This window comes from Idiotropiscis lumnitzeri, chromosome 20 (assembly GCF_059441095.1).
Source record: "Idiotropiscis lumnitzeri isolate Australia: NSW breed Sydney's pygmy pipehorse chromosome 20, RoL_Ilum_1.0, whole genome shotgun sequence".
Lineage (NCBI taxonomy): Eukaryota > Metazoa > Chordata > Actinopteri > Syngnathiformes > Syngnathidae > Idiotropiscis > Idiotropiscis lumnitzeri.
Window position 1 is genome coordinate 11542385 of NC_142410.1, and position 23439 is coordinate 11565823.

General features: G+C 42.9%; 5 protein-coding genes across 5 annotated transcripts; 3 read left to right on the plus strand and 2 right to left on the minus strand.

Moving 5' to 3' along the window:
• The first annotated feature begins 1584 nt into the window (after nucleotides 1-1584).
• kcng3 (potassium voltage-gated channel, subfamily G, member 3) lies at nucleotides 1585-6559 on the plus strand. Its single transcript, XM_088284528.1, has 2 exons — nucleotides 1585-2365; nucleotides 4190-6559. The coding sequence occupies exons 1-2, from the start codon at nucleotides 1719-1721 to the stop codon at nucleotides 4833-4835; spliced, it is 1293 nt and encodes a 430-aa protein (XP_088140654.1). The 5' UTR covers nucleotides 1585-1718; the 3' UTR covers nucleotides 4836-6559.
• Nucleotides 6560-7566: 1007 nt separating this feature from the next.
• On the plus strand, nucleotides 7567-9873 carry cox7a2l (cytochrome c oxidase subunit 7A2 like). The gene is made up of 3 exons (XM_088284342.1): nucleotides 7567-7735; nucleotides 9277-9411; nucleotides 9619-9873. Exons 1-3 carry the CDS (start codon nucleotides 7664-7666, stop codon nucleotides 9757-9759), a joined length of 348 nt encoding a protein of 115 aa, XP_088140468.1. The 5' UTR covers nucleotides 7567-7663; the 3' UTR covers nucleotides 9760-9873.
• A 3121-nt stretch (nucleotides 9874-12994) lies between these two features.
• pigf (phosphatidylinositol glycan anchor biosynthesis, class F) lies at nucleotides 12995-14948 on the minus strand. The gene is made up of 6 exons (XM_088284583.1): nucleotides 14855-14948; nucleotides 14546-14777; nucleotides 14184-14275; nucleotides 13995-14111; nucleotides 13631-13739; nucleotides 12995-13251 (listed from the first exon to the last, which is right to left on the minus strand). The coding sequence occupies exons 1-6, from the start codon at nucleotides 14866-14868 to the stop codon at nucleotides 13138-13140; spliced, it is 678 nt and encodes a 225-aa protein (XP_088140709.1). The 5' UTR covers nucleotides 14869-14948; the 3' UTR covers nucleotides 12995-13137.
• Nucleotides 14949-15438: 490 nt separating this feature from the next.
• Nucleotides 15439-18336, plus strand: cript (cysteine-rich PDZ-binding protein). Its single transcript, XM_088284524.1, has 5 exons — nucleotides 15439-15584; nucleotides 15770-15835; nucleotides 16554-16608; nucleotides 16797-16900; nucleotides 18050-18336. The coding sequence occupies exons 1-5, from the start codon at nucleotides 15569-15571 to the stop codon at nucleotides 18112-18114; spliced, it is 306 nt and encodes a 101-aa protein (XP_088140650.1). The 5' UTR covers nucleotides 15439-15568; the 3' UTR covers nucleotides 18115-18336.
• A 1111-nt stretch (nucleotides 18337-19447) lies between these two features.
• gch2 (GTP cyclohydrolase 2) lies at nucleotides 19448-22848 on the minus strand. The gene is made up of 6 exons (XM_088284462.1): nucleotides 22359-22848; nucleotides 20951-21060; nucleotides 20795-20850; nucleotides 20247-20278; nucleotides 19837-19921; nucleotides 19448-19762 (listed from the first exon to the last, which is right to left on the minus strand). Exons 1-6 carry the CDS (start codon nucleotides 22681-22683, stop codon nucleotides 19636-19638), a joined length of 735 nt encoding a protein of 244 aa, XP_088140588.1. The 5' UTR covers nucleotides 22684-22848; the 3' UTR covers nucleotides 19448-19635.
• Between the last annotated feature and the right edge of the window lie 591 nt (nucleotides 22849-23439).

The window sequence follows — 23439 nt, forward strand, 5'->3', positions numbered from 1 at the left end:
ATTTTTACCTGAAAGCGATGTTGAATTAAAACAGTTTCTCAAACTTTTTCCACACCACCTAAAAAAACTGAAAATAGATTCTCAAGCTCCACCGTCATGACCCACATTAAAATACAGTAGTGTAGTAAGCCTAAGTGTTAATTAAAAAATAATCCTTAGAGTACATTTCGTTGTATAAACCACCGTAAAATTGTGCATAAAAAATTACTATTGTAATAAATAAATAAAACGGAAGGATGTATAAATAGCACATAGCTAAATTGGGAGGACTATTCTCTCATTTGTGCTCTTGATTTTATTTTCCAGGTTAGGGGGAAATTGTAGCGAAGTAAAGTTTCCATTTTATTTAGCAAATGTAATGGAATAAAAGTTGCCAGAAATATACAAAACAACATAATGAGAAATTATACATATTCTGAAATGCACTCAAGTTATTTTACGTACAAAATTCAAATGAAATGTCTTCCATGTTACATTGTTTTTAAGTCACTGATTCTTTGAAGGAGCCTCTCTCTGAGACTTTGAAAAGAAGAAATCCAAGACATAATGGACACATTTGCACAACCGACACATCCTGTCAATTCGGAACATCAAGACAAACCAAAGCTGCAGAAAGAAGAAACTGATCTGAAGTCACAAATCTTCAATTTGCTCTCTTGGCCAGCAGAACCAATTAATTTTCTGTGTGTTGTTAAAAAGAACATTTTATGCTTTGTTGTAGTTTGTCCTGATTTGGGAACTGATATTGCATGTTCATGGTGTTAGATTAGTGCACATAATTTCTGATGATACTAATCTGCAAACATCAAGCACCAGCCTGAGAATGTCTCGCCTCTTTATTGAACTTCTACAGTGAAAACTCATCACTGAGGAAAAAAAACTTGTCTATTAAAAGTTTGGTTGACACTGCAAGTGAAGACTGATTTATTTGATTTGAACAAACAGTGATGTCAAAGAGAATATCAGATTTGAACATTGAAGACGTGTGACAAAATCATCACAGAACAAGGAGTTCAAGTTACTCAGTTATAATATTTTTTTTAAAAAGCTGTCGGAGTTTGCACGAAATCTCCAGACTAATTATTGAAAGCAACAAAATATATATGACATTAAAAGCCCACTAGAACAACAGAAATTTATCTATAGGACACTTAAAATGGTGGCAGGTGTGCTTATGCAATGGACATTAAAACACAAACAGTGAAGCAGCACATGTAGACAGACACTATGAACTGATGCAAAAAAACACCCACAATGCATTTTTTTTTTTTGCGGCTGATTAGCTGTGACATTTCCATTCATTTTGACTTGGAAAGATGACTTGATATACAAGAACGTCGCCTTGTTACGAGCGTAATCAGAGACTCGATTAAGCTCGTATCTCAAGGCACCACACTCGCACACACATTCACAATGATCCGTGTGAGACTTTTTCAGTGACGCGATTGGCTCTCTCGAAGTCTGGGTGGAGAGAGAGCGAGAGAGTGAGGGGGGGGGAGTCCTCTCCGGGACTGTGCGAGAAGAGGGCAGAACAGCAGGGAGCAACGACACCGATCGACCGACCGACTTCACTTTAACTGCACTCGGATCCCAACCACGCCCCGGGGGGGGGCAGGACAGTGCAGGGCAGCATCATCGCGGGGAGGCTCGCCCGGCCGCCAGGTGTCCCAGCTTCCGCAATGGAAACAGCAAAGAGTCGCTAAAGGAAGGAGGGCGCCATGAAGTTCGGGAAGAGCATCTGCGTGCTGAACGTCGGGGGGACCCGTTACGCCTTCACCCGCGACGTGATCCGGGATTTCCCCCTGAGGCGCGTCAGCCGCCTCCATGCGTGCGCCACCGAGAAGGAAGTCCTGGAGCTGTGCGACGACTACGACCGCGAGCGCAACGAGTTTTTCTTCGACCGCCACGCGCAGGCTTTCGTCTTCATCATGCTCTACGTGCGCTCCGGAAAACTGCGCTTCGTCCCCGGCGTGTGCGAGCTGTCCTTCTACACCGAGATGCTCTACTGGGGGCTGGAGAGCGCGCACTTGGACTCTTGCTGCCAAAAGCGGCTGGACGAGCGGCTGTCCGAGGTCGGGCTCTCCGAGGTCGGGCTGTCCGAGAGTGGGCTCTCCCTGCAGGGGGACGCCAGGGAAGAGACGGCCGCCAGTCCGGTGGGGGAACCGGTGGCTGTGATGCAGCTCACTCGGCGCGCCAAGTGGCTGGAGCGGGCGCGCAGGGCGTTCGAGGAGCCCAACTCGTCGCTCGGGGCGCAGCTGTTGGCCACCGTGTCCGTCGTCTTTGTCATCGTGTCCATGGTCATGCTGTGCGCCAGCACACTGCCCGATTGGGACACTGCCAAGAGGAATACCGTGGAGGAGCACAGGTAATTTGGAGCTCTCCATTTCTGGTTATAGATGATGAAACATATCTGAGGCAGAAAGGAATGTATTTTCCAAGAGAAAAATCTGGAGGCACAGCAACAAACACAAATGTCGCAAAAAGTGATGATCTCATCTCTATTAAGTCACAAATTTACTTGAACAAAAATATATGACAATGTTATGTTGTGCACAATGACAACAGGTGCTTAAAGAACATGTTTGCATAGCTCATGAAGTCATGATCAACATCAAGGTTCTGTAGGTAGTGGGCCCAAGTGTCCATCATAAAAAGAAAGACAGAGGTTTTTATTCCTAAAATGTAATATTATTGTCACCTACTGTCACATAATGCAGAGTTTAAACCTTAACAGTGAACTTAGCTTACATGGAAAATAAAAAATGCATCAAAAATAATGACTCACTTAAGATGTAGCGCTAAAAAAAGTCAAAAAATAGTCACCAAATAAATGTGCACAACAGTCACAACAATTTTATAAGGTGAAAAGAAAATCCGTAAAAGTTAAATACAACTGAACGGTCCTCAGGCAGTGATTCTTTTGTGAACCACTAGAGGGAGCCCGTGTAGCACTTGACACTCAAAACAGCCTCAAGGAGTCCCATTTCCGGAAAATTTCAGGGCTTGTGCTATCAGAAAAACACCGACCAGGGAATTTGATGACCTTATTCTGTATATTAAAAATAGTCTCATATGGGCATCTTCATCAACAGTGAAGTCTATTTGCTGTTACTTAAAAAAGTGTGTTAAACATTAACATGGAATATCAACAAACACTAATCTGTAACTTCAATAAAGTCAATGATGGGAAGCAGTCGGCTTCAGCTCGGGTGTCCAAACACTCTTCACCTTAAATTTTTCCACACTGCAACCATATTATCAATGGCCATAAAGATATGTGCAAAGTACCGGTAATAACATATTGGTTATGTACAGTTTATATTTTCTATTTTTCCAAAAAAGCAGGGTGTTGAAAAAGCAAAAAAGTCAAGGATTTTACTTTGTGCCAGTCTAATTACATCTCCACATTCAGACAACAAAAGCAATCTGGACTAAGCTGTCCTTGACACGGACCTGAGCAAGCAATTTTCCATCTGAGCCACATCTTGCCGGATGATGTGATTGGTGAAAAGCAAGAGAATGCAATTGTCGCGCGCATTTTAGAAAGTAAGCACATGGCAAGCCAAACGACACGGGCCGGCCCGTTCAAGTTCCTTTCAAAGTGAAGCGATATGTCTGCTAAACAACCCCGCCAAATAAAAAAACTGCAAATATATAAACCGAGGCTTCAAAATTGTAAAAAGTCAAGCAGCAGTCAACTGCCCACTGTCAATCACACATCTTGACTACGACCTGGAAAATATGATTTCTTTAATTTCGTAACGACAGGTTTGTCCTGTAAAAATCTGAATTCACCTAATTTTAGCAACAGCCGGAATCTCCTTGAATTCGGGTCTTCATGTGATATCGTATCGCGGCGTACTTTGTACATGGCGGTGGATGCCGTTTTCCGTGTGACTCGATAATGCTGTTTTTTGGGCCTAATTGTGTTTGCGTGTGTGCTTGCGCTGGGCGTAATTCACTTGTAATTGCCTTTCCAATCAATGGCGTAATTACGCGCCAGGGAACGTGTCACCCTTCTCCCGCTTTGCATAACCCTCTTGACTCCTGCTGCGCTCAAACGCCGGCAATTTTCATGTCCTTCATCGTGGCGGGACGTCGGCCTGCTTCCTGGTCTCGCGTAATGAGCCGGCAGACGGATTATCTCAATGCCGTCGAGGATTATGTGTCTCTGGTTTCCTGTTGACAGGATCGTGGAGGCCGTCTGCATCGGCTGGTTCACGGCCGAGTGCATCCTGCGCTTCCTGGTGGCGCGGGACAAGTGGGACTTCCTCCGGCGGCCGCTCAACATCATCGACGTGGTGGCCATCACGCCGTACTACGTCACCATGGCGATGGCGCGGGCGGGGATGCCGGGCGCCGGGTTGGGGGTGGCGGGCGTGTTCCTGCGGGTGCTGCGCATGATGCGAGTGTTCTGGCTCATGAAGCTGGCCCGCCACTTCCTGGGCCTGCAGACGCTGGGACTGACGTTGCGCCGCTGCTACCGGGAGATGGTGATGCTGCTGGTGTTTGTCTTCGTCGCCATGGCGATCTACAGCGCCCTGGCACAGCTGCTGGAGCACGGCTTGGATTTAGGCGCGCGCAACCAGGACTACGCCAGCATCCCCGCCGCCGCCTGGTGGGTCATCATCTCCATGACGACGGTGGGCTACGGGGACGTGTACCCCATCACCATCGGGGGGCGGGTGCTCGGGGGGATGTGCGTGGTGAGCGGCATCGTCCTCCTGGCGCTGCCCATCACGTTCATCTACCACAGTTTTGTGCAGTGCTACCACGAACTCAGACTGCGCTCGGCCAGGTATGCTCGGAGCCTCTCGGCGGAAATTTTGCAGTGAACATCTTCGGGACGCCTTGAATGTTCACGGCATGTTCAGTTCCCCACAGGCAGATGCGTTTTTACAAATAATTCATCACAGTAAAGAACGCAACTCGTATTTTTCGGCATGGAACAGTCATTTAAGTTTTGACTTTTATCTTGGCCGTTTTCAGAACAGCAAAACGTTTTGTTGACTTCCCCAATTCAAAATCTTATCAAATTTTGTTGCCTTGAAATTTTGAGTTCACCCAACATTTTTTTTTTCACAGTGATGCGAGTGCCCCTCTCTCTACTAATTTACACTGAGCGCCTTTTGCACAATAAAAATAAGAACTCCAAATAATCCACAAAGTTCACAGCGTGCTCGGTCATGTACGTGTGGATTTGACTTTTCCTACTCATTCAAGACCGACAGAATATTTGGTTCTGTTACAATGTAATCACTTGAATGTTCCAAACAAAAGAGTGCACTCTCGTCTTACAAAGCTGGCATTTATAACCCCTGATTACTGACGTGACGAGCCAAGATTCACCTCCTTTTCTTTATCTTCGACTCAAAAGCTGTGCTCAAATCCGAAACGATGCAACGTCGCCCAGCATCGTCATCACAACAAGCTGAGAAAGACTTGCTTCGATGCCCACCCGCTGAAAAATGCACTTGACAAATATATTAGCCGTTAACAACGCTCACGATAACCCTCCTCTTGCTCAATCAAAATCAAGCAAGTGTTTAGAAATACCGGAAAAGGGGAAATATTGCACTAGACTGTTTTCAAATGGCCTCCTATAGCGAGAGAGCGCACACAACATTATTTATTAAAGATCAGACCAATCCGGTTGTCCCTGCGGATGGTTGTTTACATTGCGTTGCCGTGGTAACAACATGTCCATGCATGTGTGTGTGTGTGTGTGCGCTGTGGCCTTCAGCCATGCACTTTGTCAGGGACTGTGCACAAAACTGACCTAGATGCATTTAGTATCTATAAAGGCAAGGACGAAGGGAGGCCACACACACACACACACACACACACCCACACCCGCACACCCCCACAAACACACACACAGGATACACGGAAATATGGAGACGGAAATTGTCAAATATAAACAATAAAACGGGATAAAGCCGATAAAAAAAGTGTGATGTGTAGGCTAATAACAAAAAGAATAAAGTGTGTGTGCGTGTGTGTGTCGTGACCCCCCCGCCCCCCTTGTGTGTCAATATAAGTGAGTGAGGTATTTTGGTGTATTTTCATCTCCGCGGCAACCTCATTTCAGGCACACTAATCATAGAGGCCGTTGATTAGTGTGTTTGCGCACAAATAGGCCGCATACACATCACGATTGCAACACGAGCGTGGGGGAAAATGACATCACACGGCCGCCGACGAAGGTTATGACGCTCCATGAATCACGCCGGCTGCTTAATGAAGAGCCTCATATGTTTCCAAACAAAACAATCCAACGCCTCACACCCACACCGCAGTCTCCCGCCACCCCGTCGACATCAATCAAAGATCAGGCTGGAGTTCATCTCTTTGTATTTAAGTGTCAATTTCTCCTTTCTTCCCACGTCGATATTCTTTTCGTCTGTGTCCTGTGCTTTTCAAGTAGCATAAATGTGACTAAAGAGTATAATCAGTACTGTATTTTGGTCTTGAAGGAGCAGTTAATAGCGTCGCGACAAAGGACTTTTTTTTTCACTATTTGTGATGTAGCTATTCTGTGGTTTTGTAAGAATAAAAGCAATTGCTGATCATTTTGCTGTGTGCTCCACTTACTGCAAATTTCATCTTTGTGAGCTGAAATTGGAAGGAAACAAATCAATGCAGCTGTCATTTTGACACAAAACTTTCTGGACTTAACATTATCATCAATACAAACCAACATACACAACCACAATTCTAATATTTTTTCCATCAGTCTGTTTTCTTTTTATTTTGTAGCATTTCTCTTGGCTGCTTCCATCACATGTTGATGTCAGATTTTTCATCCAATTAATTTTCAACCTCTGCGCGTTACCACGTCAATCTAATTTGCTCGTGACCTTCAGAATCAGCAGAGCAAGCTAATGTAACTTCAACTATATTCGAACAAGGACGGCTTCTTCAACAAACCACATTTCAGATTTTCCCCATAGGGCCAAAGCAGCGGCACTCCATGATGGCAGAATTTTTCTCCACTGATTGGTAAGTCAGAGAAAAACTTGCTACAGCAAAACAATGTCTTTGGACATATTAATACATCTAATAATTATCATCTCTTGTGAGTGATTTGTAAGTTTAGAGATAAAATACAAAAGTTTTTGTGGTGTTATATCGAATTAGAAGGAAAATAGCTTGCCTTTACGTGATATTTAAGACGTGTGCTTTAATGGCAGATATTCATTTTATAAAACTCCAGACAATATCACAGGCAAACACAACACTCAATTCTACTGGCAGCACCTTTATTTAATTTTTTTATTTAGTTATTTATTATTATTCTTATTTATTTGTTTTAATTTTTTACATATTTTTACAACATTCACATGGTACTATTGCAGCGTAATGAGGAAAACACAACTAACCAAGTTGAACTATTTTTGACTGACCTGGACTCTATTTATATGTTAGATAGATTTTTGGAGACGATTAATATGCAAACTACAACGCTATTAATATTTTATTCGTGTTATTGTAAAATACAACTAACTAATCCTACCTCTCTCGTCCCTCCAATGAGAAAGTCAGGGCGTAGTCATGTGACCATGACGTCACTTTCCCTCGACGACCGGAGCAGGAAGCCCTTTTTCGCCGGGTGTTTCTGTTGTGATCAGCGTGTTCTCGCGTCATTCTCCCACGCGCAGAAATGTACTACAAATTCAGCGGTATCACGCAGAAGCTGGCAGGGTCTTCTTCGTCAACGGCCTACGTACCCCAGGTGAGTTCTAAAATCGCCGCATGACTCAAAAAGAAGGAGGGTCGCGGTCGCAGTTGGCGGTGACCTTCATGGCGTTGTGCTCGCTTGGTCCGTGCCTGCGTAAAATGCTAATGTTTCCACAGTCCTCGCTAAATTTCCGTACACGATGAGTGAGGGTAAAATAACAGAATTAGTTTCATGTTTCACCCTTTACGATATAATCCTCTCAAATTTTAAAATAGCCCTGCTGGGTCTATTCTTGTAGCGTAATTCGTTACTCTCCAAAACTTTGTAAACATTGTAAGTTGCTCTCGCCTCAGAATTTCTGTTGTGACAAAAGCCCTCCAAATAACCTTTCCCGTCCACCTTTTTGTTTGTAAAGGTTATCTCTCACTAACTGACTTTGTGTGATTTCACATTCAATACCCACCAGATATGTTCTTGTCATATGTGACCTTTTGATAAAGCCTCCTGCCTGTTTGTCTTGCTCTTTATTATGTGACAGTGATGGTGCTCAATTTACTGGTACCATTTGCCGTATTCTATAAAAACTGGAATTTGAACATGAATGCCAAAAGCCACCTCTGTCAAGCCAAAATACCAAATGCAGAATACATCCCTATGCAATGCATGTTTAATTATCATAAAATATTCAAATGATCTATAGTGTGCCGACCGACTCTGGAGATTTTTTGGGGGATAACGTGGCTTTGAGGAATTGTGTGCAAAATATCTTCATGAAGGGTTTCTTGTTGTATTGACAAGTGCATGAGCGGTCACGGATTGGGGCAGCCAATCTCGGCCTTTTCGGCTGGTGGTACTTTCGAGAACCTTTTGGGGGCGGGGTTTCCTGCAATGAACATATCCAATTGTTTTGACTTCTGGCTAAATTATATTCTTTTTTTTTTGTTGGACACCACAAACCTTTTAGTTGAAGCCATTTCATATTGCAAGGATTAAAAGTTTACGAGAACTTGAGGTGGGAAATGGTGTAAACTATTTCCGCAGGTTAGCTGGAGGTCTTCGTGTCGTGAGGCTGTGAAGCTGTTGCATTTTTGCACCTTCATCTTGGCGCCCTCGCACACACTGTAATTATCACCTTTGCAAGCAGGTCATGTGACAAATTTATATTTCAGGCATACAAATGCTGGCGCTTGGCTTCAAACACTTGTGTCCTAAATGAAAATCTTTCATCAGGCTAACATGTTTATATTATGCCACATTTAAAACCCCTGCACGCATGTCATCTGTTTACACACACAACACAGTGAGAATCCGTGGGCAGTTTGACGTCCGTTTCGTCGACATTAGCGACTGTATAAGACCAAAATGGCAGCCCGCAGAGATGGATAAAAAAAGAACAGACTCATCTGCCTCATTATTCTTCCACAAGTGCAATATTAATCAGAATAGCGTGTTTCCCGTCTACGGTCCACTTTGAAGCTGGATAAAGTTACAACTGTGAGTGGGTTAGCGCTTCCAACGCGCTTCCACAGCCACAACCCTTCATATAAGGTGCCTTGTGGACATTGTGACTTACTGGTTGTCCATTCTTTGTGCAGGGTTTGAAGCCAATTGTACCCGCCGAATCATCAACCATGATCTTTGCCACCCCCACCAAAGTGGTGTCAGAAGCGGGGCCCGCGGTGGAGTATTTGGGCGCCAACAAGGTGCCCGACTTTCAGAGGATATTCCAGGTAATCACGTTTGCAAAAAGCAACACGTTTCGCTACAGTTTTCTTTCGATTTGGCCCTGGCGAATCAATCACAAGCGCTCCACTGGGGGCAACGGTGCAATCAATAACACAAGAATAATTAGAGTATCGATGTTTCACTCTAATTGCAACAACTTTCTTCATTCAAGCCAAGAAACTTTTTGTTGTGATTTTCCTGTTCTATTTTAGACATCGGACGGCATCCCCGTCCACCTGAAGCGCGGCGTCCCCGACCGACTTCTGTACCGCACCACCATGGCGCTGACAGTAGGGGGCGCTCTCTACTGCCTGGTGGCGCTCTACATTGCCGCTCAGCCCAGAAACAAGTGACCACCGCCACCCAACCTTCTCCTCACTTGACACTTTTCTGACAGGTTTTCCACCCAGCGGCCCAGTTCAGTGCGCTTTCAAATTGTCCGAACAATAGAGGCCGCGTCCTTGTCACTCGAAGATCGCCAAAAATCAAATTGTACCGCTTGGTGGAAACTTGGATTGTGACATGTTGCTGCTCAGCATGTCAGCACATCGATGAGCCTCCATTTTCCCGTCTGTGATATCCCCAAAATTACAGTTTATCTCACGCAAACAAAACAATGTCACGTTTTCTATTGTACAAAAAAACATATTTAATTGAATAAATGTGATCGCAATAAACCTTTTCAGGGTATATCTGGTGGCAAACACAAGTTTTCTCCCTGTTTTCAGTTCAACTTTGTGGTCGTCAACCCACTTTTTTGCCGGCTGGAAGTACCGTGGAGCTTTTTGTTTACCAACATTTTCCAACGGCTTGGATTCCGATTTGGTCGCAATCGACTAAACTCTCAAAGTGGTGTCGGTTCTGGTACGACGCCAGGAATTGCCAAACGTGGCTGCAAACGAATTCTTAAATGGAATTCTTATTTTCACTCTCTCGCTCTCTCATCAACGAGTTTAAAGCAATCACTCGGCCGCCATGTGTTCGTATTGATCTTCTGGCGAGGTCACAAGCTTTGGAACAACAGGTGGTCTCCGCCGAATCAACTTAGCTGCTTAGTCGTCTGTAAATACCGTCTGCTCGGCTAACGCGTCGTTTATTTACGTTATTGTTATTTCGCTACTGGTGAAGAGCTTTAATTGGACGCCAGCCCGTTTCGTGACACAACGTGCATCTTATTGATTATGCTTTTATTAGTTGTACAAACGTAATTGAAGATGTTCTACAAAAGAAATGGAGTTAATATGGACAAACAAAATGAAAGCAGGCAACCGACGTTCAATTTGAAGCTCCACTTTATTTGGGCTGATTTTTTCAAATTATTTTTGTACTGAAGCACAAAGAGTGCTTCATGCACAAAGCAAACTGAGAAAAAAATATTTTGCGGCACCTGTTGAGTCCTAAACCAAGGCCTTCTCTTCAAATTCCAATCCGAGTCAAAACGAGAAGCCATGCCAGGACAGGAAGTGAGCGAGATTACGCTTCCTATTTGTCTGGTCTGATGCGTCTCACCCATCCTCGCTTTTGCAAAGCTGTCATCTCACACTCGCACCCCTCTGTCTCGTCTCAACTCATCCCTCCTTTCTCTTGTTTGCTCCCCGCATGCTTCATTAACAGTTGGAGTGTCGCGTTACCGCTCGGCAAACATGCCCCTGCCGAGCGACGACAAAGAGAGCCATTGTTGCCGCAAAACGAGACTGCTCAAGTGGGCTGTTGTGATGCGAGAGGGATCGGCAAGAATGATGGAGGCTTTCTGTGATGTAGCGTTCCTCAAAGTCTACCTCTTGACAATTTCATTCAAAGAATATTGTGTTTGGAGTTGCTCTTTGAAGACACGCACATGGGCAAAATGACTAGAAAATGGCAGACTTACTTTTTTTTTTTTTTTTTTGGGCATGGCTTCTGAAGATTGTTTGGGGGGGGGGGTGGCTTCTGAAGATTTTTTTGTGGGAGGCCTAGTAAAATTCGCTTCAGGGGCTGAAGTTTCTTTTGTGGTAGTGTTCTGACAAAGTTTAGGGCTGCTTTCAAACCAAAGTGGCAAACTTCCCGTGTCTTTTTGGTCATGTGACTTTTTTTTGGGTGGGTCTTCTCCAGATAGGCGTGTCTGCTGAATTTTTTGTTGCTCGGTGAAACTGGTTTCTGGGACAGATTTTATTTATTTTTAACTGAGCACCATTATTTTTTTATCCACATGCAAAAAAAAAAAAAAAAACCTTAAATAAATTAGACACGAGAGAAGGAAAATAAGGTCTGTGCAGAAATCAAGGCCACTCACTCCACAGCCAGCCTTGACGCTGGAAACCGCGACGCTGAGGAGTGACAAATCATCTCTGCTCGCCCCCGGAACATAATGAATAAATAACGTTCTCCTGCATGCGACGAGGCACCCGAGAGACGCCTGTCCACAAATCCATCAGCCACCTTTATGATGTGACGTCACTTTGTGTACTCGCACTCCCAAAATACACTTGAAGGAACAAACAGCAGGAGGTCAGATTAGAATTGCTGGACTGATTGACTGAAATTTTCTTTCCTCTCCGCGCAGGAGGGTGCAAATATGAGGCAAAACAAACAGATGCACCCAAGTGGAAGGGGAAATGAAAACATGAAAGGACAAATCTTTTCAAAGTAGGGTTTCAAGCCCGAGTTAAGAGTTCCAAATGATGGCTTCAAACATGTGTGAGGCTTTCAAGTCGGAGTTACCCAAAGTTAGGGTTTCGAGTCTGGGTTCAAATTTGAAATTAACGTTCTTGAAGATGAAAAGCCTTCATGGAGGCCCAAGGAAAAGAGGGGAGATTAATGGCGCTGTAAAAAAAGAACAACATTCATCATGGCACTTTCAGGTCCTACGAAGTTGCAGAGTACACACGCGTGCGTGTGTGTGTGTGCGCCTCAGCGACTGCTTCCAAAGTTTCCTTTTGAGTAGCCAATCAGAATGCAAATTGCTTTGTGCTACAATTCTTTCAATAATAAACACTTCACATGCATTGTTCAAATATGAATTTAGTATACTTACACTATTTATTGCTTACCATAGACCAACATGCAACATCGGAATGTATTCTTTCTTTTTCATCCTTTTTAAAAAAAAAAAATTCCTTTTTTACTATTTAATGATTGTGTATTTGAGGGAATATTGCTGTTGTCATTTTCCTCACAGGAGAATGATCTAAATAGTTGTATCCGGGCTCCCTCTAGTGGCCCATGAAAGAATTACCGCCTGGGCACCGTTCAGTTGTATTGAACTTTTACAAAATGTTGGTTTTTGAATATGTATCAAGGTTTTTTTTTCTTTTATGTGCAATGAATTTTCTTGTATTCATGATTTAAATAATTCACCCATAATCACGCACAGTTAATTTTAAAACTGCATAATCTTAGTGATTTACGATTACATTAATCCCTTGTTAATTGCGAGGTTTACGTTTCTGACACCCCACTCAATAGATACAACTTATAAGAAAAACATTTTTTTTCCTTTATGAATATTTTCAGGCTTCAAGCATAATACAAAATATGCAATGTGAGGTTCAGGCATCATTTTTGTCCATCTTGGGTCGCCGTCCTCACATTCTTCAGTACTGTACGATCTAAAGCAACACTTTTTATTCATGTAAAAATGACAAATAAGGTGGCTCATATTACACTGGCATTTACCGTGTCAGGAATCGAAATAAATAGCAAAAAAAGTGAAAGGAATACAGCGGCTGCGCGTGGACAATTAGTCTGGTCCATCATTTACACTTGTAGGTGAGCTGCTTGCGATGGTAGCGAATCCACGTCGGCGCAACCACAAGGCCCAACAGGTAGCCCAACATGGCGCCCAGGCTGCAGGAAATAGGCCAAACCTAGGAAAAAAAAAACGGTAGCAGGAAGGGAAGGAGGGCAGATTTTTAGGTCATGACGTTGTCTTATTATGGTAAATAGAAATCGTAAATGACAATATGTGAAGCTCTCGTTGAGACCTCCAATTTGAAGTGTGACTCTGTGGTTTGTTGCAATTTCATTTTTTGACTTGTTACTTTTTTGGACTTATTATTTTGCAATTTGATTTATAATCTGGTTACGGCTATTCTGGTGCTGATTTGTAAGGGGGGGGGGTAATGATCTTCCCACCATTACACCGTCACAGAAGGCTATGCTGACAAAGTAAGATACTGGAAAGTCCTCATTGATTACTTTCATTTGAGATGTGACTCAATGAGGAGTTGTCCCACGTGTGCTAACCTGCCAAGGCCTGTCCCAGTCCAGAGGTATCGGGAAGGCTCCCATCCAGGCGCCCAACACCGTCAAGGCTACCGTGATCTGGAGGCAAGTGTCCCAAACAGACATTGCCCTGTGGAGCAAAAGCAGACATTTATTTAATCTTTTTTAATACAGGGCTCCATATACAGTCACACCTTTACTTTAAAGTCAACTCAAATATTTTTTCTGATTGAAATGAAAGAAAATGGTTGGATGTTGTGACGTTTGCTGCTGCCAGCTACTGGCGGTGAATGACTGAAATTCAATCCTAGTTACATTTACATTTACATAACCCCCCACGAAAAAAATAAAACAAAAAAAATTTTTTGACTCAAAAACTTGTTACCCATGACGACTGAAGACTCGGATCCAAGCCTGGACGTTTGGTCCAAGGACGCAGAGACACCGAAGTGTGGTGAGCGAAGACAACAACACGGCTAGGGAGAAGGTCTCAAAAGCCGTGCTGGAAGGTGGATAGTTCGTGTCAGGTATGAAGACATTTTGAATCGATATGTAGTTTTCTTTCGCTACTCACTCAATCAGCGGAGCTCCATAAAGAACAACCACAGTGTGGAAGAACAAGCAGGACAGGAAGAAGTACAAACAGGAACGAAACAACCTGGAAAACTGTACAAAAAGAATGGAAAATTATTTTAGATTTTTTTTAACAATACTTGTTTCACTGGACGTCAGTCTGGAGAAAGCAGGTCTCTCATTGGTCCAACAGAGTGGAGGGCGGAAGATCCACCGCTAATTGGCTGATTCCAGTTAAACCTATGCAAAAATACGTATTTAATTCTTGATCATTTGATATTCTTATAAACGTAAAAAAATTAATACATAAAAAGAACGCTATGTTTCCTTTAATATACACCCGTTGACCGTGTGTTCGCTGACCTTGTATCCCAGCGTGTGCTTTCTGGTCGGCGGCGAGATGCCGAGCAGCCAGAAGATGGCGACGCTGACTGCGGAGACGGCCCCGGACACCGAGTAGATCCACAGCAGGTGGTTGTCGTATACTGAGAAGCCCGGGACGAGCGCCGCGGGGACGACGGTGGCCATGAGGATCGAGGCGGCGATTATGGCGTGCGTGCTCGCCATGGCTCGGATCTCGTGGTCCCACATGACGCTTGATGACACAAAAGCGTAAATAATAGATTAAAATGGAGACGAATGCAGGGCTGAGCTGAGGAGAAAGTCGTTCACCGATAGTTGTGCATCACTTCCGTAAATATGGAGTTAGACGTACTTCCGCCAGCCAATCACAGTTCCGAATCTCGCGAGGTTTGGCCAATCTGATGATTGCATGTCCAATTTATTGATTTAGTTTTATTATTTAAATCAAGAACCGAATGTTTATGTCTACCTGTCTCTATCTTTTTTTGGTCTTCTTACCGTCGAATTGATATTGTACCATTTTAATTTATTGTATTTTGTGTATGTTATGTGATGTGATTGAAGAAATAAATTATATAAATCATTTCGAAAAGGTAAGAAATAAAAGTCGATTTACCACCGAAATCTGATGCTTAAGTTTAATATCATCGGACATCGCTGCCAGCCAATCACATTTTGTAATCCCGAGACATTGACCAATCATGATACATCAAGAACTGGTTGTTCACGACCATACTTGATGAATTAGTATATTGTGGTTATATTAATGGAAATAATTATTGAATGAAATACAAAAGGTATTAACTGAGTGCCAGTTGATTTTACACTTGAATTAAACGTTTTCTTCATTTCATTTCAAAATCTCGCGATATTTGACTGATCCGATTGGTTACGTTGTCAATAACCGGAAGTTTACAAACATCACTTTCCGCTAGCTAGTGTCGTACTTGAGTCCATCTTCACCAAGCTTGTAGTTTATTTCCTTCACTCTGAAGCAAACGCTCCCTCAAATAAGAAGGAAATATGGTCTGTGAAAACTGTAAGTTTGCGGTTAATGCCTAGCTGTCTTCTAAATGTTTGTTTTCACGAACGACGCACCGTTATCGTAAACTAGCACAGCTAACATGTCTTCTAGCTCAAAATATCGCTGTTTTTCGTCCTAAAATCGCAATTTAACTCGTTATCATCTCAGCGCGTGTGACTCGTTTTTTGTATTTGTCGTAGGTGAGAAAAAGCTCGGTACAGTCATCACCCCTGACACTTGGAAGAACGGAGCACGGAATACGATAGGTAAGGTGAAGGTCACACATTTAGGTAAAATGTCTGGAGATTTTCAGAAATTCGTTTTTGAGCCATTCGAATGTTTGAGGAGTTCCCAGAATACTTATGAATTGTTGCCTCATGCATGAAGTTGACAAGCATTGCAAAAATATCTCGACAGGACTTGATGTGCAGAAAGTTCTACTATAATTGAAGTGATCACGTGATAAGTTCCACATCTTCAGTTCAACTTTTGTACTTGGGGGTCAGCTTAAAACACTCACCAAAAACATCAGAGTTCAGTTGTACCTATTAAAATTGGGAATGGCGTGAGTAAGTGACTTGAATGCGCTTCATCCTTAAAGGCTGTAAAATCATATGGATGTTTTTTTTGGTCTGCAGCATGCTAATCTAAATCTGTCATAGGTGCCCAACGAAAAGAAAAGCATTGTACTCCTTCCATTCACAGTGTGACACACACGTCATTTCATTATCCACACAAATGCTTCAGATTTAGTTGGTGCAATGGTGGATATTGCCTTGAAATTAAAATTATATTCATGACCCCTCCCCCACACCCTTTTCCACCTTTTGGGATTTGCGTTATTTCTGATGATGCTGAAAAAAAAAAGTCATGGCAGTTAAAAAATACATTGGTGCCATGTTGTTGAAATGAGGGGAACGCTAAGCAGATTTTGTATTTTCATTGCAATATTCTGTGAAATGTTTTCTTTTTTTTTCATTCCAGAAAGCGGAGGCCGCAAGCGCAATGAGAACAAGTTGCTGACTTCAAAGAAAGCCAGGTGAGCATAAAATCACCAACGCTGTATCTTTAGGAAAGACAGAGCCCCGTTTCGGGTGCAAAGGCTTGTTTACGCTTAGAGACTCACACTCAGATTTGTTGATGTCACATGCCACCCACCAGGCCCCGCCTCTTAAAGGCACAGTCACTACTAAACTGTATTTTTTTTAAATACAAAAAATGTTTCAGGTTCGACCCGTACAGCAAGACGGGCTTTGCCAAGTGTCGCATCTGCAAGAGCTCCGTCCATCAGTCGGGCTCACACTACTGCCAAGGCTGCGCTTACAAAAAAGGTTGGTACAGTTTGTCACATCGCCGCTCTGCAGAGATTTTTAGGGGCGTCAAACCGTTCGTTTTTGACTGTGGGAGAAAAGTTTTTGTTCTTAATGCTTTACGCCCGCTCTTGGCCACAAATTTGATTCATGCTGAAAATGACATCTGTAACCACAATATTCCCTTTTTTCTCTCCTTGTGAAAAAAAATCGTAATGTTAACAGTTGATAGGCATATTCATTGCCTTTAATCAATTGTGCGGCGCTGATTGTCCATTAGTAATGTCATGAAACTTTTTTTTTTTTTAATGTGACCTCTCACACGGTGCCGCGTCATGAAATAAAAAGGCAGTTAAAGAAAAAATGCCAACCAATGAATAAAAATGACATCTCAAACATTGGCAACGGGTCAAGAAGTCACTGGAAAGCACAGTGGTCCTTTTTCTCCTTAAGCGTAATGATTGGATTGATTTGCAGTGTGAAACCGATTGCTAAATAATGTCTTGAAGCAACTGACTCTGAATTGATTGCGCAGAAGAAATTTACGAGAAGTTCCCTTTAAAAAAAACGAATGTTGAGAATAATTTCTGACAAGGAAATGCGGCCCGGCGTCTGTGATTTGAAAAATAGCGTAAGATTTGCATTTGCTGCACGGCCAAAAAGCTAATCTACATTTTCCGTTTTGTTTGCAAAAAGTCCCTTAATGTGAACAAGGAGAGTCGTTTTCCCAATTATGTGATTTAATACAAAACAGAAGTTTATTGGAACGTCTGCACGATCATTTATTTTGGACGCTACATAAAGAGCACTTGGAGCAGACTTGACCTATGGGTCTTGTTTCACCCCAAAAATCATTTTGATTCAACATTTTTTTTCTTAAGCGCATTCTTGCTTCTGGCTGCCAGTGTGCTCGTTGCGTGTCGCACTTAACGTGGCCTCAGTCAAAATCGGAGGGCACATGCTATCAACTGATACTGCGTCACACTCATAAGTAATGCTTATTTGTGTGTGCGCAGTATAAATTATGACTCTTAACAAATCCTGCATTGTCTCAAATGTTACCCAAAACGACATTTTATCAAACGACAACCCTGGGTGACATTTCTACTGTACAGTGTGTGGCCAGCTCACATGCGCTCTCTCTCCCTCTCTCCTCCTTGATCCCTTCAGGAATCTGCGCCATGTGCGGGAAGAAGGTTCTCGACACCACCAACTACAAGCAGACGTCTGTGTGAGCGTGTTGTGTGTCATACGTTTGTCAAGGTCCCCTGAAGCCACACTTTAACTCTTTGCTCCAACCTAGAGTGTGATTTAGTTGTCTATCACAATTTTCCAGGTGTAACGTTCAATTACATTTGGATGTGTTTTTTTTTTAGCTTTTTATGATTTTTTTGTGTGTGTGTATATGATGTAATTTATGTTTTGCAGTAAAATCTTCAGTCTACAAAAACGGTAAACCTATTTGACTTATTTCAAAAACACACCATTCAATAAACAAATGGGTCGTTATATAAATAAATATTGCTATAAAATGAAAATATAGTTGTCATTAATATATTTTTTTTAAATCCATAAATTTGAAACGCTATTAAAGAATACAAAATTGAAGTGATGTTTCAAAAGACACAATTTAGTGAATTTATTTTTTTTAATTAAGTTATTCATCAAACAAAAAGTGCCATAAGTAACTGCAACTTAAAATTTCATTCCATCATAAATGATACTTATTGCAAAGTATGAACATATCGATAAATACAAATGTCATTGAATTGCAAAAATAAATGCTATTACATCATGAAAATGTCGTAAAACGTTTTGGGTTAAAAAAAAAACATAAATTGCATTTAACAAAAAAAAAAGAAAAACTTTTAACAAACGGGACTTTTTATGGATCTATTTGAGAAATGGCTTCTTTCATCCTGATTTTCTTTGAGATTAGTTCAGTGTGCAACTAATAGTTGTCCGATGGACCGATTACTTGACTTAATCTCTGGCTCGCTGCATTTCATCCCGAGTGATCGTGAGCCTCTTGGCTGCATCTCGGAATAGTGCTCTCCTTGTTTGGGCGGGATGGCCGAGTCTCGCTATGTTTGCAGTCTCATACGCTTTTCGTTACAGTATGATCGATCGAACGCGCTTATCTTCTAGACCTGTCGGGCGTCACGATGCTGCGTGATCTCCAATCTTCTTTGAACCGAATTCTGAGAACGTTACAGAGAAGATACATTTTTGGGATACTCGATTACATCAGAATTATTCCGTTTCGTAGAGAAGACTGGTGCATTCTGGTCATTTTGTAGTCTTTTTTTATTTATTTTTATTTGGGTAAATAATAATCAAAATACATGTTACAGATGACATGTGCACACAAAAAAAGCAAAATTCATCTACTTCCTACTCAAAGAGAAATAAGAGTTTATATCTTTCAAATGCTTTATCTTACAAAGACGTACAATTGCAATTCTGTCATAATAATGAAGCGAGAAAAGGCTTAAAACAAAACATACCACTTTGCGCAAGCACCAATGAAATTCCCAACAGGGTAGAAAAGTCAGTCAAAAAATTGCACAAATTATAACCAATCCATATTTTAATGATTGGACATCGTTTTAAACTTTATAGAAATCTTAAATATATTAGTGGAGAAAAACAAGGCACTTGGAATCACAGTGATGTTACGAATCATCAAAGCTGCGGCATTGAAATTTTTCAAGCTTTGGTGTGTGTGTGTTTTTTAATTTTTTTTTTGCGTCCTCTCAGTGCTGAGTGAGGGACAGGAACTCCTCCCGGGTTTTGGGGTCTTCTAGGTAGACTCCCAACATGGAGCTGGTTATCGTGCGACTGTTCATCTTCTGCACGCCGCGCATCACCATGCACATGTGCCTGCGTGCAAAAAAAAAAAAGGCAGTCGTTAAAAATATGAATGTGTTTATGTGTGTCTGCGCGTGCGTACTTACGCCGCCTCAATCACCACGGCGACGCCTTTGGGTTTCAGCGCCTCAGATAACCCGATGGCAATCTGCTTGGTGAGACGCTCTTGAACTGGTGGGGGGGCAAAAACACAAGCACAATGTTGGCAAAGCAAGACTGGATCCATGAAGTAACATCACAGGTCGTCTGTGACCACTCCCACAGTGGCACAGCCCTCCCTCTGGCATATCTGCCGGCCGCTGGTTGTCAGCAAAATGACCAAGACTTGGTCTAACCTGCCGCCACTATGGATGTTTGTTTTTTTAAAGTGATTTAAACGTAATTTGATTCTTCCGAGATATTTTTTGTTGTAATAAATTTTGAATGCTATCCAAATCTGGAAGTTTTACTTTGCCTGGGTTTGCAAAACCCAAGACGGTGCGGTATCGTGTCTCACCTTGAAGCCTTCGACTGTAGATCTCCACAATCCTGCAAAGAAAAAAAAAATTCACTCATCACAATCGAAGTTGTTGATTTCACTTTGCAAATGTTTTGTGTTGTCGCCGTCTTGTATGACTTCATCCTGTTGTTCATTGAACTGCTTTTGTTTAGTTTTTGTCCGTTTACGAGTGAATGCACAAAAGTGACTCCGGTCTGTCAGCTGAAGAAGAATAGCAAAAGGCAACACCCACTTTTCCACGAGAAATGATCTTTTGATGATGCCTTATTCTCCCCATTTTCTGCTGTTTGTTCACGCTCTCATTTTTTTTTTCTTGGGTGTTTTTTTCACCCGCTTGCAAAAGCCAAATTTTATCGCCGTAACATCCCCCGTGGCCGAGCTCCCTGCGCTGGCGTACGTCAGAATTCTGCTGTGATCACAAGCGCCGGTTCCCACGGGCAATGTTCTCACGGGAGTTTAGAATTTAGACTCTTAAGCCCAGAAGAACGCGCTGGGCCGACACAAACGCGACAAGCGCACAAGCACAATGTGGGACCTTTAATCACCTCGCCAGCTTGCTCAGCCCCACCACTTTCTTGTTGGGAATATAGCCGATGTGGACCTGCACAAACAAAGACAAAAATAAATAAATAAGTCAGCTGACTTTCGATGCGGAAACCAAACAAACACAAAACGGCGCCTGGAGTCCCGGCGGCACTCACTTTGCCGAAAAAGGGCACCAGGTGATGCTCGCACAGGGAGAACATGTCGATGCCCTTCACGATCACCATCTCGTCGTGGTCCTCGTCGAAGATGGCGTCGTTAAGCACGTCTGGTGAGACATCAAGATAGCGTTGTTGAACTTTTTTTGTAGTTACGATTCTGTGCCCTAGGAAATGGTTCAACTCCGTGGTGGGCTGCGCATTTCGTACCTTGGCCTTCACTCGCCGCGAGATGGGAATTGAAGAATTGAGCAATTGCGATTGCATTATTGATCCGATTCCCTCGGGGGGTGGAATGAAATTATCCAAAATATTCCAGATTCTGCTACTTGGAGGTATAATTTGGATTCAACGTGTGTTGATTTGGTCATGCTCAAAGATGAAGTAGGAGAAAGGAGTCTCGGACGTGACGAGGAATCGATAAGCGGAATCGTCATGCTAATTAACGATTCAGAGGAAGTGAATTTCTGGAAACCGGTTCTGGAAATGAACTGGATTTCGATTCCCATCCCTAATCATGAGGCAATCGGAAGCCATCGATAAATTAAAATCTCAATTCAACGGCGTGAAACTTAGCCCTTGTTTATCATCAGAAAACCTTGAAGTACAATATTTCCTATTCATCACAGATCCTAGCAGCCATTGAGTTCAATGTGCTCAAATTTGGAACTTATATATTTGAGCCATAATTTATACAACCCAGTCAGACGATTTACAATACTCGTTTGGGGGAAATGTAAGTCGTAAGTTGTACTTGTGCCACTCAAATCATTTTAAGTTGTTATTCTTAACGTCCTGCTCCAGCACATCCCATCGATCAAATCCTGACCAAGTGATTTCTTTTCGAGTGGTGCAGACATGCACTTTCTCTAAGATTGTTCGTGCAAATGGCAAATAGTAACTGACCTCGAGCGGCTTTTACAATATAATTCAACTTGAATCATCGAACTGCTTTTCGGCGAAACATAAAGTCACATCATGCAAAATGTGTGCTCTTGAATGGGAAATAGTGAGGCATAATGTAACTTTATTGACAAAATAGTTCCCGAAATTTAGTTGATATTTAATTGGAAATATTGCAATATAATGGGATCATGCAATATTAGTCGTCTTAAACTGCAACAATTCAAATTTAGTTACATTTTAGATGATCGTATGGCTGAGCTTGGACAAAAGGCAATATTCTCTGCTGTATTATTTCGTTTAAATGCAAATAACACATTAGGAATGGATAATAGCAGAATTTTGAAGAAAAAAAAACTAGAAATACAGACCTAACGACACTTTAAAAAAAAAAATAGTGCAATATGTCAAATAATGCAACATTACGGATCTTAAATGTGAAAACAACGCAATAAAGACGTCAAGTTATTTCTGTCGAATCGTTCAAGGCGAAATGCGCGCTCACCGTCCACCGTCTCGTGGTAGCCCTTGGTGAAGAACTGCATGGCTTTGGCGGCGCGCATCGGCGTGCGCAGCAGACCCTGACGGTCGGCGTCCTCGCCGAGCTCTCGCAAGATGCTCGTGTAGGCGGCCTGCAGGGCGGGCAGCCGGCACTGGTCCTCCGCCTCCTTGCGGGAGCCCTCGTGGAGCTTGCGGTGCGCCGCAACCGCCGCCGCCGCCGCCGCCGCCGCCGCCGCCGCCTTCTTGACGCTCAGCTCGGCGAAGCCGTTCGAGCAGTGGAACTCCTCCGCCGCGACGTCGCTGGCGTTCCCGTTGCAGTGGCCGTTCATGATGGTGCAAAAGATTGAGGATGCTGCTGCTGCTGCTGCTGCTGATGATGATGATGATGATGGAGCCTTTTGGTGCTGTGCTTCCACGTCCAGAAGCGTCTCGCTTTTAAAGCAACCAATTTCTCCTCAACGTCATCGTCATCGTCCAACCCCAAACGGCATTCGTCACGTTGCCCAATTTGCTCCCATTCCCGTCCCCATCACTTGACACGGGGTGTATGATCGTTATCCATCTGTATATCGATTCGTCTCGCTCACTACTTCCCAAGAACGCGCACACGCTCGCGCAAAGCTCATGACTTCACGTGGAAACGTGCAAATCAAATTGTATTCCTGTCGCACTTTTCATACATTCAAAATGTCCAACAGTGACAAAAGCAAACGAAAAACAATGAAGTGGAATGCCATTTTAGTGTGATGTGGTCCATTTTCCCTGGCGTCCAGCGAAAATGGCCTCAAGACATTTTGCTTGATTGCTCCCAAATTTCAACCAACCTGTGGTGCTCAGAAACAATAATGTCCATCATGAGCACACCCACCAAACGTCACAAGAAACCTAAATACGCAAGAAGCCTCCCATTTTGCTCCCAAGCGTCCATTGGAGTCATTTTCAAGTCCTTCAAGCAGGAATTTGAATTGCGACCAACTCGAAACCAGCAAGAGTCCGAAACTTCCCGCGACGGGCAAAGCGGGCCATTTTCGGGCCATTTGGGCCATTTTCCCAAGTCATTTCCCAATGAAATGTGTTTTGTTGCT

Coding starts and splice junctions, on each gene's coding strand:
- gch2 (XM_088284462.1), bottom strand. CDS start 22,683: ATGAACGGCCACTGCAACGGGAACGCCAGCGACGTCGCGGCGGAGGAG. Junction 21,061..22,358: donor CTACCACGAGACGGTGGACG/GTGAGCGCGCAT, acceptor ATGTCTCACCAG/ACGTGCTTAACGACGCCATC. Junction 20,851..20,950: donor TGGTGCCCTTTTTCGGCAAA/GTGAGTGCCGCC, acceptor TTGTTTGTGCAG/GTCCACATCGGCTATATTCC.
- pigf (XM_088284583.1), bottom strand. Junction 13,740..13,994: donor CGAGTCTTCAGTCGTCATGG/GTAACAAGTTTT, acceptor TTTGCTCCACAG/GGCAATGTCTGTTTGGGACA. Junction 13,252..13,630: donor ACTGGGACAGGCCTTGGCAG/GTTAGCACACGT, acceptor TTTTTTTCCTAG/GTTTGGCCTATTTCCTGCAG.
- cox7a2l (XM_088284342.1), top strand. CDS start 7,664: ATGTACTACAAATTCAGCGGTATCACGCAGAAGCTGGCAGGGTCTTCT. Junction 7,736..9,276: donor CAACGGCCTACGTACCCCAG/GTGAGTTCTAAA, acceptor TTCTTTGTGCAG/GGTTTGAAGCCAATTGTACC. Junction 9,412..9,618: donor ACTTTCAGAGGATATTCCAG/GTAATCACGTTT, acceptor GTTCTATTTTAG/ACATCGGACGGCATCCCCGT.
- kcng3 (XM_088284528.1), top strand. CDS start 1,719: ATGAAGTTCGGGAAGAGCATCTGCGTGCTGAACGTCGGGGGGACCCGT. Junction 2,366..4,189: donor AATACCGTGGAGGAGCACAG/GTAATTTGGAGC, acceptor TCCTGTTGACAG/GATCGTGGAGGCCGTCTGCA.
- cript (XM_088284524.1), top strand. Junction 15,836..16,553: donor CGGAGCACGGAATACGATAG/GTAAGGTGAAGG, acceptor TTTTCATTCCAG/AAAGCGGAGGCCGCAAGCGC. Junction 16,901..18,049: donor AGGCTGCGCTTACAAAAAAG/GTTGGTACAGTT, acceptor TGATCCCTTCAG/GAATCTGCGCCATGTGCGGG.